At 41.7% G+C, this 15,896-nt stretch overlaps 1 protein-coding gene across 1 annotated transcript in view; it reads right to left on the bottom strand.

The window, feature by feature from the left end:
- Positions 1–15,896, bottom strand: part of CNTNAP2 (contactin associated protein 2) — a 1,943,304-nt gene that overhangs the window by 417,793 nt on the left and 1,509,615 nt on the right. The window contains exon 14 of the mRNA XM_044246794.1: positions 4,075–4,231. Within this exon, the coding sequence (XP_044102729.1) occupies positions 4,075–4,231 (157 nt within the window). The remainder of the gene's footprint in view (positions 1–4,074; positions 4,232–15,896) is intronic.

Raw genomic sequence — 15,896 nt, 5'->3', positions numbered from 1 at the left:
GTTTCCCGTCTCCCAAATCTCTTCGCTCTCATCTGTGGCAGGACAGAAAGATCTGGATCCCCATGATCTTGGGAGCACACATTCCGGGTTGCCTGGACAGTGAACCAGCTGGGAAGCACCCTCCCTTCTAGTCAAGGAGGTTGCACCTGAAGTCAGGTTCCTAGAAGGGCTGTGGCCTCTCCCTGTTCTGGGTGGAAAGAGGAGCTCAGATAATGCCTGTGAACAGCTGTTTCCTTTGTGCAGCCAGTTGGTGCACTAAGACTGCCTCCACCAACAAAACTGCTCTCATTCTTGCCCTCTGGGAAGTCAGGGGAGCAAGGGTTTCCTTGGAACTAGACCCCTGCTGTGTTCAGTACCACAATCTGGCTCCAGCATCTCTGCCTGAGGTCAGATGGGGCTGGAGAACCTACACCTTGTCTTTCGATGACATCTGATGTGAGCCTCGCAGGTAGAGCCCATTCACACCCTTGCCACGTGGTGTCATAGACTTGGACTTGGGATCTGCTGCTGGGCCAGGGCACGAAGGGACTCACTGTCCACAGTCTGCTTTCATTTCTAAAGATTCATTTGGAATCATTAAAACTTGGAAGGAAACTACAGAGTGAAGAATTGCAAAGAACTATGTGTCCATTACTACGCAATTTACAGACTGTTTTCATAATCTATATTCCCATTTGCTCTCACGCTTGTCTGCCGATCAAGATTTATTTTTATTATACAGACAACAAATCTAAGTTTCGGAGTGGTTAAAAGCCGCCTCAAAAGAGGCAAATCCGGGCCATTTTTAAAACATTTTTAAAACATCCACAGAGCAGACCCTTTGGCAGGGGCTGGTGAGTTCAAAGACCAGTAAGCCATCCCCAGAGGCTCTCTTTCTTGTCTTAAATAGAGAAGATCATCTTAATAGCTATTTATTATAACCATATTCATTATATATTTCAGTTTACTCAAAATATAGGGCCTCTGTTAGGGGACATTAGAAAACTTTACAGAAGTGGAGAGGTGAGGGATAGCGGTGAGGGTGTCTTCACTGCTACTGGTTCAGAAGGGACCACACACCGGCCATCCGGGGGACCCTGAGAGACCGGGAACAGGTATGAGCCAATCAGGACTCCGGAGACTGGCATGTCTGTGAGCCCCAGGGAATACGTCTGTCAGCAATGAGTGTTCTCAAGAACAGGTATGTTCTTGGAAGTGATTTCAAATGCAAAAACATTTCTCTGAAATCTCTATTTCTTATCAGTAATCCCATTAATGGTGCCCCTCTGGATTTAGACAGGATGTTATACCTGCACCTCCAACTTAATCCTTTCAAAGCTGAACTCCTCATCTACTGCTCAGAGCTTTAGTCCTTAGCCTGACACGTGGCTTGGCTTCTGCTCCAGTTCCAAGTGCCCAAAGGGGCGTCCGTCTACCCAGACTCCTCCCTTTCTTCTCATACAGGCCTAACTATCTAGTCCTCCCAAACATCTCCTACATTTTCCTTCTCCTCGGTGGCTGTGCCTTCAGCCTTTGATGCCTTTCAAGGACTGTTGTGGTCTCCCCGTCCCGCCCCATGCTGACCTCCAGGGGGCTTGTGGCTGATAAATTCAAACTCCCACCACCCTTGGAAAAGAATGGAAGCTCCAATGCTGGGCCTCCCACAAACTGAGCATGACTGGGGTTCCTCTCCTGTCCGTACTGCATTCCAAATCTACTTCACTGATGGCTCCCCAAACTGCCCGAGCTGTCTCGTGCTTCTCCTCCAAGACGATCTTCTAAGGATGAGCAAGCCTAACAAATTCTTACTTCTCTTCCAAGCATCCTTTTTCCTGTGAGGATCTTACTAACCGTTTCCTCTAATCCTGCAGTTAGATTTAAATTTTCTTTTTTTCTTTTTAAAAAGGATTTTTATTTATTTATTTGAGAGAGACAGAGAGAGCGAGCGAGTGAGCGAGCAGGTGAGCAGGGAGGGGAGAAGCAGACTCCCTACTGAGCAGGGGGCCGGTGGCAGGGCTCAATCCCAGGACCCTGGCATCATGACCTGAGCCCAAGTCAGATGCTTAACCAACTGAGCCACCCAGGTGCCCCTAGATTTAAATTTTCTCCCACTGTTTTTGCTGTATCCTGCAACGACTTCTTCAGAGGACTGATTGTATTATGCTATTTCTGTGGGCTTTGTCCGCCAGCTAACTTTTGAGTTCTTGCAAAGACAAAGTGCATGTTCCATTTACCATTGTATCCCTAGCACTGACCACGATGTCTGACAAAAATGAATTTTGCTTGGATGCATGCACTAGATTTTCCTTTCCCTGACTACTGAACCGTCCTCCATGGTAGGACGAACACTGCATTGCTAGACAATGAACCATCTGGGACGGTGCTCCCACGTCTCCTACTTGGAGAAAATGCACTCCAAGTCAGCTTCTTGAAGGGAGTAGGAGTCAACGATGAAGAAACAAATGAATCAGAGTCCACAGAACTTGCTTAAGGACATACAGCCAATAAAAAATGACAACAAGATCATAAATCAAGGCAGATCTTGTTCTTCACATTCACTGTTTTGTCCCCCGTACCTAGAAGAGTTGTTGGCATATAAAATTCAATCAGCATCTGTTGAGTTAATGAGTGACTGAATGAAAGAATGAAAAGTTAACTTCAGAGCCCTGTGCCTTTGGCTTCCGCCCTCTTGACTTCCAGTCTTGGTGGAGTGTGTGAATATGTGTGTAGAGACATCTTTCAAACAAATAAAATTAAAAACAGAATATCATGATTTTCTCTTTATAGTAAACCACAATTAAAGATTAATGGTGGGGTGCCTGGGTGGCTCAGTGGGTTAAAGCCTCTGCCTTCGGCTTGGGTCATAGTCCCAGGGTCCTGGGATTGAGCCCCGCGTCAGGCCCTCTGTTCAGCGGGAAGCCTGCTTCCTTTCCTCTCTCTCTGCCTGCCTCTCTGCTTACTTGTGATCTCCGTCTGTCAAATAAATAAATAAAATCTTAAAGAAAAAAACAAAGAGTAACGGTAGCTATTTCTGCATGCATGCACATTTATGCACGATTCCAATACACTGGGATATATGGGCTTGGTAATTCACTTCATTTACTAAAAGAAAAATGGCTTTTGGAAAATAGGTAGACACCGACCTGGAAATCACATAACTTTACGTTCAGAATTAGTTTTCTGTTAACTGGTAGAATGAACTTGTCAATTGTCCTTCTAAATAGTGTGAAACACAGGCAGACCGAAGTAGACTGTGTGTGTTCTTGAGGAAATTCAGAGCCAGATTCGTGCCCTCCGCTGCTGTCAGAGGCAGGAGAGGAACACAGAGGGCCCTCGTTGTTTCTGACATCGTGAGAAGCAGGTGCACACTGTGTGCTTCTGGGGAGAGCCCTACTTGGGTTTATAGTCTTCCACCAAAACTTCTGGGGCCTCTCTTTTTCATGCTGAATGACAGCTGATTTTATCTTTGTCTGTTACTGACACAGACCCAGCCATCCACTGTGAAGCAGAACAAAAGCCAGGAAAGTGATGAAAGAAACCCGAAATAGATCTTTCTTGAACTGATCTGTATCAGAGTTATAAACAGTTCAAGGCAGGAAGGAAAGGAGATCCGTGAGCACTGTTGCTGAAGACAGGACAAGGAACGACTTTTTCCTTTCCCTTCCCCTCCCCCCTACTTTTTCCTTGTGCAGCTACTCAAAGCAAACAGGGTAGGAAGTAGAAGCATTCACAGGAGACTGTTTACCGTGGACGGTCCCCGTCCCCGCGTGTGAGCCTCCTGCCCACAGTCATTCCCTCCACTGCTACAAAGCACATTTAATAGTGTAAATCACCTTCTGCTACATGGTTCATTATTCTTCTACTGAGTAAAACAGAAACACATCAATTATGTGTCCGCTTATTTCTAAATGCACATCCTCGTAACATTGACCTCTCTCTGTTCTTATATTTTTGTGTGTGTTTCTGACTTTTGTCACCTGGGATAGCTCCCAAACACTCCTAACCCCTCCTCTTATTATTTCAGCAATTTTCAATGTTCTCTGCTACAGAATTAGTCTGACCGAAAGGCACACTGGGAGGGGAGCTTGCACTCACCACTGCTTGTAATCCGCGTCACAGTTACAGTAGTATCTGGGGTCTGTGCAGTTCCGCTCGATGCCGCAGGCGCACTTCTGAATGCCAGGCCCGGAGCCGCCCCAGTAGTAGTGCTTCTCATTGGCTTTGCCAACCCACCAGGTGTAAGGGCTGCCATCTATGAGAAAGGGGAAAGACGCCATGAAGTGGACTAAGCTTGACCACGCTGATGTCAACTGTACACCTCCATCCCCAGAGGCAGTGTTGAGCCCTGGTAGACTGAACATCACGTTACCCTCTCACAAGTAAATGTATTTCAATCAAAGGAATATTTAAAAAAAAAAATACAACAGGGAAAAAAAAATACAACAGGGAATGGGAAGCCTACGTTTCCCCACCAGGATAGGTACCTCTTTCCCTGGAAGAAGCTTAGACATTCAAGCTTTACCAACTTAGGTGTCTACTCAGAAGAGAGGCTGGCCAGATGGGGACAACCATGATGAAGGCATGTAGTTGGGGCACTGACTCTGTAAATCACAGCTAAGTTCATGGCTAATTGTGCTTTTCTGGGAAGCAATAGTCAAGGGGATCATAAACCATCAGAGTCAAATGACCTTCATTGTATCTCAGGCTGATCCCCTTATTTTACAGGTAAGGAAACTGAGGTTTAGAAAGCTGAAGGGATTCTCTCAATGACACTGTAGATCTGTTCCAGCCAGAAATTCGATGCTGTATCTCATAAGACATCATACAACGCTCTTATACAATATATGTGCCTTTATTATTTGGCCTAATATTCATTCATGTGTTGGCTCATTCATCCAATCATCAAACATCACTTGAGTTTCCATTGTGTGTTAAACATGGTAAGAAACTCAGCAGAATTGATGGAAGAAAATGATACAGATTGAACTTAATAAGACTTATGACACACAGGAGCCTGAGTGAGGGAAAGGAGGTCATGAAGGAAGGTTTCCTAGAAGACATAAGATATTTGAGCTATGTGTTGAAGGCTGAACGGGCATTACCCAAGTGAATAAGGATGTAAGAGAGGTAAACGCTTATGGGCAGAGGCAGCAGAATGCAAAAATCAGAGAGAGAAAGTTCTAAATGAAAAACATATGTAGGAGTGTAATAAATAAAATAAAATAAAATAGGGCTGAAGAAGTATGTTTGAAATTCAATCAATATTTCAAATATAATAATAGGGATGAAGTAAAATAGGACTGAAGAAGTATGTTTGAAAGGGTAGCAGGGGTAGTAGGAGTAGTAGTAGTAGTAGTAGATGAGCGTCTCGTACACAAAAAAATCTTTGTTCAAATAAGAAATTACTTCACATTGGTTTATTCTTGTAAGTGTTTACTTCCTCCCAACACAAAGAGACTGGACTTCATCCTGTAAGTAATGTGAACCAATTAAAGAATTTAATGCAGGCAATTATCAAATTTATATTTTAAAGATCTATACAGTAAGATGAAAGATTTCTGGGGGATGAAGTCAGGGAGGCCAGATGTGATGCTCCTATGTTAACACAGAAAGAAATAATAAAACAGAGTGGAAATGGAGAGGAAGATAAATTAGAAAGAGCTTAGTGAGATATAATTGGTGTAGGATTTTGGGATTAGGGTGGGAGGAAGGGTAGGAAGTAATCTCCCTACTTCTGGCTTGGCTGATGTGTTCCTTCCTACCTTCCTTCTTAGGTAGGAAGATAAGAAGTTTGGGGAATGTTGAAGAAAGGATGATGAATTCAATACATAAACTAGGCAATTGGCTGTAGAAGGCTGGATCTTAGGAACATTCTTTGGCCTGAAAATCATATTTTAGGAAACATGAGTGTAAAAGAGACAATACTGGTTGCAGGAGAGACGCCACTGAAATCTGCTGGATTACAGGAACACTTGAAGAAGAAAAAGAGAGGCAGATGGCCATCCCAGACCCAGTAGAGGGAGCAGTCAGAAAGGGTGGAGGGAAAATAAGCAAAGTACTTCCAGAAGACAGAGTGTTCAGAATTGCCAGATTATTTCATAGTGAAATCCATGAAGATGAGAATCTTAACTTTTTCTTTTAATTTGACAGCTGCAAGGTCACAGGAGACTTTGTTGGAAGGAGTTTCAGATGAATGATGGCAAGATGAAGCCAGGCAGTGGCAGGCGGGGGAGGGAATGGAGGGGAAGGAGGGGAGGTCCTAGGAACAGCTTCTCTTGCAGGAAGCTGGGAGGGAATGGAATCTATTGGGGGTAGTGCCAGCCAGGAAGCTAAGAAGGCCAGTCAATTAAAATCTTCAGGTGTATGGCTAGAATTTCATTAGGAGAACTCACCCACCATTTTGGGATGCTAGGTAGACACTTCTGCCAGTGTCTGCTGTACAAGTGCTCAGAAATAAAAATGAGGAAAGAGCCACATTGGAATTGCACGAAGATTGCTGCAGAACTGTCGCAGATACACCAATCATTTTTTTTTAAGGTAGACCATTTATTTTTATTACTGAAGTATAGTTGACATATGATGTTATATTAGTTTCAGGTGTACAACATAGTGATTCAATAATTCTATACATTACTCAATGCTCATCATGGTAAGGGCAGTCCCCATCTGTCACCATACAATGTTACTACAATATTATTAACTGTATTCCCACTGCTGTACTTTTCATCTTTGTGAGTTATTTATTTCATAACTGGAAGTTTGTAACTCTCAACCCCCTTCACCTGTTTCACCCATCTCCCACCCTCTTTCCTTCTGGCCAACCATCAGTCTGTTCCTTGTTTTTATGACTCTGGCTTTTTGTTTGTTCATTCGTTTTGTTTTTTAGATTCCACACATAAGTGAAATCATATGGTATTTGTCTGTCTTTGACTTATTTCATTTAGCATAAGACCCTTTAGGTCTATCCATATTGATGTAAATGACAAGATTGCATTATTTTATGACCAAGTAATATCCTATTAAACACACACACACACACACACACACACACCATCTTCTTTATCCATTCATCAGTCAATGGACTCTAGGGTTGCTTCCATATCTTAGCTATTATAAATAATATTGCAATAAACACAGGGGTGCATATATCTTTTCAAGTTAGTGTTTTTGCTTTCTTTGTGTAAATACTCTGTAGTGGAATTGCTGGATTGTTGGTAGTTCTATGTTTAATTTTTTAAGGAAACCCCATACTGTTTGTCACAGTACATTCCCACTAATAGTATATGAAGGTTTCCTTTTCTCTACATCTTTGCCACACTTGTTACTTTTGTCTTACAGATAATAGCCATTTGACTGGCATAAGGCAGTATCTCCCTGTGGTTTTGATTCACATTTCCATGAAGATGAATGATGTTGAGTTTCTTCTCATGTGCTTGTTGGCCATCTGGATGTCTTCTTCAGAAAAACGTTCTTATTCACATCCTCTGACCATCTGGGTTTTTTTTGGATGTTCAGTTGTATAAATTCTTTATATATTTTGGATATTAACCCCTTATTGGATGTATCATTTAAAAATATCTTCTCTCAGTCAGTAGATTGTCTTTTCATTTTCTTGATGGTTTCCTTTGCTGTGCAAAAGCTTTTTTTATCTTGGTGTAGTTTATTTTTGCTTTTATCTCCCTTGTCTGAAGAGACATATCCATAAATATGTCACTAAGGCTGATGTCTAAGAGATGACTGGCTATGTTTTCTATTGGTAGTTTTAAGGGTTCATGTCTTACATGTAGGTCTCTAATTCATTTTGAATTTACTTTTATGTATTATGTAAGAAGGTAATCCAGTTTCATTCTTTGCATGTAGCCGTCCAGTTTTCCCAACAAATTTTATTGAAGAGACTGTATTTTCCCCATTGTATATTTTTGCCTTCTTTGTGTCGATTCATTGACCATATAAGGGTGGGTTTATTTCTGGGCTCTCTATCCTGTTCCAGGGATCTATGTGTCTTTGGGGTGTGTGTGTGTGTGTGTGTGTGTGCCAGTATCACACTGTTTCAATTACTATAGCTTTGCAATATATCTTAAAATTTGGGATTGTGATACCTCCAGTTTTGTTCTTCTTTCTCAAGATTGTTTTGGCTATTTGGGGTCTTTTGTGGTTCCATACAAAGTATAGGATAATTTGTTGTATTTGTGTGAAAAATGTTACAGGTTTTTTTGACAGAAATTGGATTGAATCTATAGATGGCTTTGGGTAGTACGAACATTAATTCTTCTAATCCCTGAGCATTTGGGTTGTCTTCAACTTCTTTTATTAATATCTTATAGTTTTCAGAGTATAAGTCTTTCACCTCTCTGGTTAGTTTTTTTTATTTCTTAAAAGACTTTATTTATTTATTTGACAGAGATCACAAGTATGCAGAGAGGCAGGCAGAGAGAGAGGGGGAAGCAGGCTCCCTGCTTAGCAGAGAGCCCAACGCGGGGCTCTATACCAGGACCCTGAGACCATGACCTGAGTCAAAGGCAGAGGCTTAAACTGAGCCACCCAGGAACCCCCTCTTTGGTTAGTTTTATTGCTAGATATTTATTATATGTTTTGGTGCAATTGTGAATAGTATTGTTTTTATGGTGGGCAATTTAAAGTCATGAAACTCTTCTGGGAGGTTCGGGCTTGATGTAGTAAATGAGCAAACACTCCAAACTTAGAAAGGAATTAGATAGTCTCCTACTTCATACATATTTCTAGGTTTTCCACTTGTGCTGACTTAATTTGGAAAAGTTACTATTTTTTTCCCTTTGCTAGATCATTTATAGCATAAGAATTTTTAAAAATATCTTTGACCTGATCTGGTGAACAGCAGAAAGGGAGATTTCAGTACCCTGTTCTGAAGGAAGGAAGAGGCCAGGTCTTTGAGATAAGGGTCCACTCGGAAGCCCTATCTTTTACCTATGTGGGCCATGTCCCAGAATAAAGACAGCTGTGTTTGCTTTCTGAATTCAAGGTGTTTTTGTTTGGGTGCTTCCTTCTCCCTTCTCTTCCCATCAGGGTAGAGAGTAAAAGCATCCACACTGATGTTTCCTAGTGTTGGAACCATGACCAATAACAAACTATTCTCTTTCGAGGCAGTCAAAACTTTAAAAAAATAAGGCTTGAAAAATTCCAATTAAGGAAGCTATAAAACCTGAGCCAGGCCAGCTGGCCAGTAACCTGAATAAGGTTTCTGTTGATTCCATTTCTAGGCCATGTTACAGGGAGAGGGCAAAGGTGGGCAGGACCATGCTGACCTTGCAAATATCCCTGGGTCCTTCCAGACCACAACTTGACCCCAAAAATGTAGAAACATGACCTAGACTGGCTATCACATCTATTTATCACACTGCATCTCTTCAAGGTGACCTAATGCTAAGTTCTTTCCCTCAAAGGAAATTTTGGTTACTATCATTGTTTGGGAAACTAGGAGATACCAACATATCTGGTAGAGGGGACGAAACAAAGCAGACATCTATGGAACTGGGGTTAATGGACTGTCTGGCAGGAAACTCCCTTGCCCTACTTGTCATTCAAATAGGCCTTGGAAGAGTCTATATCTAAAACTTCAGCTCAGTTTCAATTTATGTCTCCCAGCAACCAATAGACACAACTTAACACTGTTATATTTCCATTATAGACAGTGATGGTAAATTGCACTAGTGAGAGAAGTTGAATGTGGTTCAGTATTCTTTATAAAAATCAGAACAATGTCAGTAAAAGGAGCAAGGTAACTTTCAGTCTCTCCTTTAGCATGAGATTCTGAGAAATGTGTGGTAGGGGAAATGGATCAGGGAGCCCATGGATTCCTAAAAGCACCTGTGGGGAATAGGAAGAAACCCCTCACCCCTCATCCCCCAAAAGAGAGGAAGTTTCATTGTCCTGTTGTTTGGGCAGTGATTATTCCAGCAGAAGGCCTGAACTCTGGGGAATTAGCTCTGAGCTAATCTTACTTGGCAGGACCCTCAGTTCCTATAGGGAGAGACTCTTATTAGATACCAGGGTGGGATCCAGCAGGATGATCTGCACTGAGGTTTCCCTTTTTCAGTGCAGGAAGCAACAGGCTAGTGAGCAGGAAAGAGTGGCCCAATTTCCCAGTCCTTCCCCATCTCTCACCATTGACTGGAATCATGTATAACCTTATATGGCTACTGTTTCCAGTTAAGGTGACACCAGATCGAAGCTACTTTTTTCCCCCTCCAAGGAAAATAAGTAAGCACAGTACAAAATGTTCTGCCATGGGGGCGCCTGGGTGGCTCAGTGGGTTAAGCCGCTGCCTTCGGCTCAGGTCATGATCTCAGGGTCCTGGGATCGAGTCCCGCATCGGGCTCTCTGCTCAGCAGGGAGCCTGCTTCCCTCTCTCTCTCTCTGCCTGCCTCTCTGTCTACTTGTGATTTCTCTCTGTCAAATAAATAAATAAAATCTTTAAAAAAAAAAAATGTTCTGCCATGAACAGAAGCATGTCAGTGAGAAACCCATATGCTGGGAAGAAAGCTACTTGTACCCTTTGTTATTGGCATTGGCACATTTCGGTTGAATCAAATCACTGTAACTAAAATAAATTATTAATTTGGCACATATTTTGTATTCAGCAAGGAAATGGTTCAATTTGCATTGAACAAAGAATTGCCTTATTCCAGTGCTATGCTAATGAAGTACTACACTTTGCCTTACAAATCATTATTTACCTGTTAATTGGCTCTGGGGAAAAGCAGTTAAAGGTGACAAGAATAAGAAGTGGTTAGAAGAGAAATAATTTAATTATCCAGGGCCACGGGTTTAAGAACTTCTGTACCCTCAAAATATGAAGATTTCTGTTAACTACACACAGTGGGCGTAGCCACTGGGACAAGTTCAGCAAACCGTATTCAAAGTTGACTAGCCGCTAAAGTATCAAAGTAAGACACATTGTATTAAAACGACCAGAGTAGCGATTGAAACACATACAATCACTGCGCTGTCTGTGCTCAAGCTTAAGCTTCCTTATGCTGAAGGGGAGGAAGGAGGAAGAGGCCACCTGCTTCTCAGGACTTGAAGAAACCAAGAGACTCTGGGTTTACTTTCACCCGCTAACACGTTGAGAGAGACCCTAGGACAGGTGCATGGGGACCTTTGGATGAAAATGTGCGGTTGTTGAGATGTGCTCTTTCATAGTTCTGGGCTACACAAAGAACCTTGATATCTGCTTAAATTATGTTATCATGGTGCCCTCCCAGAGAAGACCCCGCCCGTACGGTCCCTGGGACACTTACACCTCGTCCACTTCTAGAGGGCATTAAAAACAATACCACAGGGACGCCTGGGTGGCTCAGTTGGTTGGACGACTGCCTTCCGCTCAGGTCATGATCCCGAAGTCCTGGGATCGAGTCCCGCATCGGGGTCCCAGCTCCATGGGGAGTCTGCTTCTCCCTCTGACCTCCTTGCTCATGCTCTCTCTCACTGTCTCTCTCTCAAATAAATAAATAAAGTCTTAAAAAAAACCAAAACAACACACAATACCACAAGGTTTACAATCTCTGAAATGAAAACATAAAAGAACATTTTTCAGCTTGATGAAACCTAGTTTTATATTGTCTACTACTATCTATTTACCTACGTGTTCTGTTAGAGACTCACAGGGGGCTGGTTAGCAGGGCAAACGGCAGGTGCAAACTGCAGCAGAAACCTGCCTTTCAGAGCTCTGCTTGGTGTCCCCTGCGGGCAGCTCCCTCACTGGTCCCTGTCCTCCCGCACCAGGCAACAACCTGCCTGTTGAAGCCCCTGCAGTGCCGGACGGATCCGCTTTCTACAGAAGTGACTCTTGCTCTGGAAACTCTTCCATTTCCTCCCCTGTCCTATCTTCACCAAAGCACGACCGAATCTTTGCCTCTCCACGACACCAATTTCAGCGGACTGCTCCGATCTGATGACGGCACTCCGTGGCAAGGCACACACAGTGAGGACAGGGCCATCTTTAATTGGCGTAATTCTAGACCCTAGGCACAAAGCACTCGTTACCTGTGAGAACCTTCCTTGCCAGACAAATAACCTAGAGAAGAAGGAAGGTAAAACCTCACAGTAAGTGCTGGGCTGGGCTGGTGTGAAGAGGAAATTTGGAGGTGCTGAAGCTACTACAGAGCCCTCCAGAGAATCTGCTAGCAATAATTTGGAAGATGAAGCAGGCCACATTCCCCTCTTCCGTCAGTATGAGATGTGAACCATCCCAGCTAATGCTGGGTCTCACAGCTCCCCTTGCCCCCAGGCACAGGCCGCCAGTCCTAGAGTTCTCTGACTTAAATACAGGCAACCCCCCTTCTTCAACACGTAGAGTTTGTCCCCATGCAATCACTTCTGAGAAATGGACCGTGGAAGTCTCAGGATTCTTCTAGAGAGATGAGGGGTAGGGGGTGAAGTCGTGGAGTGATTGCTTTTGTGTTTTTTCCCTCTAGAAGGACATTAGTAGAGAGAAGGGTTTCCAATTTACCTGAGAGAGTTTCTACCTGAGGTTCTTATCAACGCTCTAGCTTCCCTGGCCTACAAAATAGTATCTACAGAACAACAATCTCAGAGGGAGATCTGGGGACCCAGTCACTAATGCCCTGATGATTCTTATCATCAAATAGACCTGCTGTATCCTGACCTGAGGCAATGACAGCGTGGGTTTAGGTCACAGACTACTGAGAGGCTGGAGCCCGGCTCCCACTGGAACACTGAGCTAGGACTTCACTTTCCAGGTAAGATATGAAAAGGTGACAGTGGGGTTTACTACAGCAACACCTCCATTTAAAATACCCATTTTTTTTTTCCAGAATAGTCATTGTAACCTTTCTTTTTTTCAAATTTCATAACTTTGGTTCTGATTCCAAATGCCTGTATTTTACTCTTTAGATTAAGAGCTTTAAAAATAAAATGAAACATCCTGTATCTTGGCATTTTACAGATAACAAAGGCCTATCACTTCAAGCTGGCCTACAAATTTTGTGAAATCAGCTTATTAAACCTGATAATAACATTTTCTTTTGTTTCCTAGCCACCCAATTCTATGTTAATGGAAAGACCAAACAAAGAATGAATCCAAAAAAGTCTTACAGAGTTCATATTACTGACAGTGTTGTGAAGTTGGGAAAACTCATAATTTTGAAGTTATAATATAAACATTCAATATGGTAGTGAAAGGTGAGCATTTCTGTCTTTGTGATGAATGTCACTAAACTCATTTGATTAGGGATGAAAGAAATGAATGCCGTTGATTAGCCTCCTGGTGCATCTTTTAGGATTATGTTGGATTCTACTATATTTTATGAATTTGAATGGGGACCAAATTTAGAAGTGGAGAACTGAAGTTCAGATCAAAATGGACCAGAACTGAAATGATAGTTAATTAAAAATTAATTTTACTGCATAATATTTAAATTTATTTTATTGAACTGAACTTAATAGATTTCAATCAAGGACTGATTCCACTGAGCGGCATTTGATTGAACTGAATCAAATCACTTTGAATCCTATTCAAATGAATTAGATTTTATTAATTTGAATGGAATTGAAGTGACAGATCAGACGGGAGTTCGTTATTCTGAGCAGTATTAAAGAGAACAGAATAGGCCAACGCACTCTATGTTAACTTGGCCGCACGTTCCACAGAGGTCATGGCATTTGTGGACCCCCTTAGTTACTCTGGCTAATTCCTTCGTACCACGGGCCCAGGAACAAGTGGGACTAGTAATACCAAAGTGATCAGTGCAACCACATGCTACTGCATGTGGATTTAATAATATGCTTTTCTAGTCTTTTCCACCCAAAAAGCCCTGACCAATTACTTTAAATGTTTCTTTTCCTCATTATAGAATAAATTTAGATGGGATTAAACTGGATGTCAGGGATGGTGACTGGATTGAGTACTGGCTGTTCCCTTTATTTCATTTTTCATTAAATACTGTATTTGTTTGTTAAAACATGTCTTACCCCAGGCCCATCATTTATATTGAAATATTCGGTATCTTGTGCCTTGACTTTCATCAAATGATAATAGACGCATTTCAGCTTATTTCATATTTAAAGGACAACTGTAACTTTAACAAGTCAATTTAAACAACTATAATTTTTAAATTAGTAGCAAAATAGTGCTTTGCAACTGAAATGGTACTCTACATAATCAAGAGTCACCTTTTCAGTGCTGGGGAGGCAATTTGGGGAATGGGGGTGAAAACCCAATTCCCAACTGAAATTCCTGAGTTAGCGGAAAGACCATGTTCAATAATTTACAATTATTATGCCTTGATATAACAATTATTCTTTGATATCTAATAGGGCATACACATAATAAGATGGAAAAAATACACACAGATGTCATAGGAGCAGGCAATGGGTCCTCTAGGTTCAGGCAATGGGTCTTGTAGGATTTTGGAGAAAGAAACAGTTACCAAGGATCAAGGTGGACAGGAGGGTCTCCATAAGGAGGCAGATCTGAGAGCAGCTTTGAGGGAGCCAGGAAACCAGGAGGAAGTTAGGAGCATTTCAGCATCTCCTGAATGGCGGTGCCAAGGTATGAGGCCAGAAAACATCTGACTTTTTTTCTGGAACTATGGGGTAATCAGGCTGCTGGGAGCAGTATAGCAAAGCAGAATTTATGGTTGGAGAAATGGTTTTGGGGTACTTTCACAGTGTTTGCACTTTAGTTTTTAAGCAATGTGGAGCCTAGTTAAAAACGTTTTAGATGTTAAAGGGCGCTTGGGCGGCTCTGTCGGTTAAGAGTCTGACTCTTGATTTCAGCTCAGGTCATGATCTCGGGCCCTGGGGTCGAACCCAGTGCTGGGCCCGAGCTCACTGGGGAGTCTGCCTCTCCCTCTCCTTCTCCCTCTGCTCCATCCACCCCTCTTCACGTGCGCATGCACACACACACTCACTCTCTCCCCCAAATAAATAAATAAACAAATAAAATGTGGATGTTAAAGTATTTTACACACACAAATACAAGTCATATAAACACGAAGTTTAATATCTTTTGACATAGGTATAAAGAATAATAAAATAGACTCGTGCTTAGTTTACTATAATTATTATGGTATGGACTCTTTAAATATATCACACTTTATTAATTCTAATATTAATCAACATTGGGCTATGTCTAGGTTTTTGCTCTTTCAACATGCTTTGTGAAAATGCCTAAGAGCTTTGAGCACGATCCTACAGTGCCATTGTTAGGTCACATGGTTTGTGCACTTTGAAATTGTTCATCCAAAGCACTTGCATGAAAGCAGAATCCTCCTAGCAGTACATAAAACTTGAAAATCCTTGACGATCCTTGGTATTATGCTGTTAACTTGTGACATGTGGTGAGTGACAAAGAGTACATCTTTTTGGTTTTAGTTGTACTTCACTGATTACTTCTAAGATTGTTTGCCTTTCTAAGTTTATCTTATCTTTCCTTATTTAAAATCTTTTCATACTTTTTGCCCATTTTCTTATTGGATTGTTTTTGTGTGTGTGTTTTATTGACTTGTAGAAAATGCTAGGAAGATAATTTCTTAATAAAATGTAAATTTTACCTTTTCTTTTAAAGATTTTATTTATTTTAGAGAGAGTGCAAGTGGGGAGAGGGACAGAAGGAGAGGGAGAAAAAGTCAAGCAGACTCCACATTGACCATGCCTGAGGTGGGGCTGAGTCTCATGACCTGGAGATCATGACCTGACCTGAGCTGAAATCAAGAGTCAGATGATTAACTGACTGAGCCACTCGGAGACCCTGTAAATTTTACTTTATTGGTGCTTTTAATGAGGAAACATTCTTAATTTTTTTTAGGTGAAGTTAACATTTCCTTATTTATTTATTGCCCTGATAGAATAAAAATATTTTTGTCTACTTTTTCATTATTATTTGTTTTTATTATTTATTATTTATTTATTACTTACAT

Source organism: Neovison vison, chromosome 4 (assembly GCF_020171115.1).
Source record: "Neovison vison isolate M4711 chromosome 4, ASM_NN_V1, whole genome shotgun sequence".
Classification (NCBI taxonomy): Eukaryota; Metazoa; Chordata; class Mammalia; order Carnivora; family Mustelidae; genus Neogale; species Neogale vison.
This window is presented reverse-complemented; position numbering and strand designations above follow the sequence as displayed.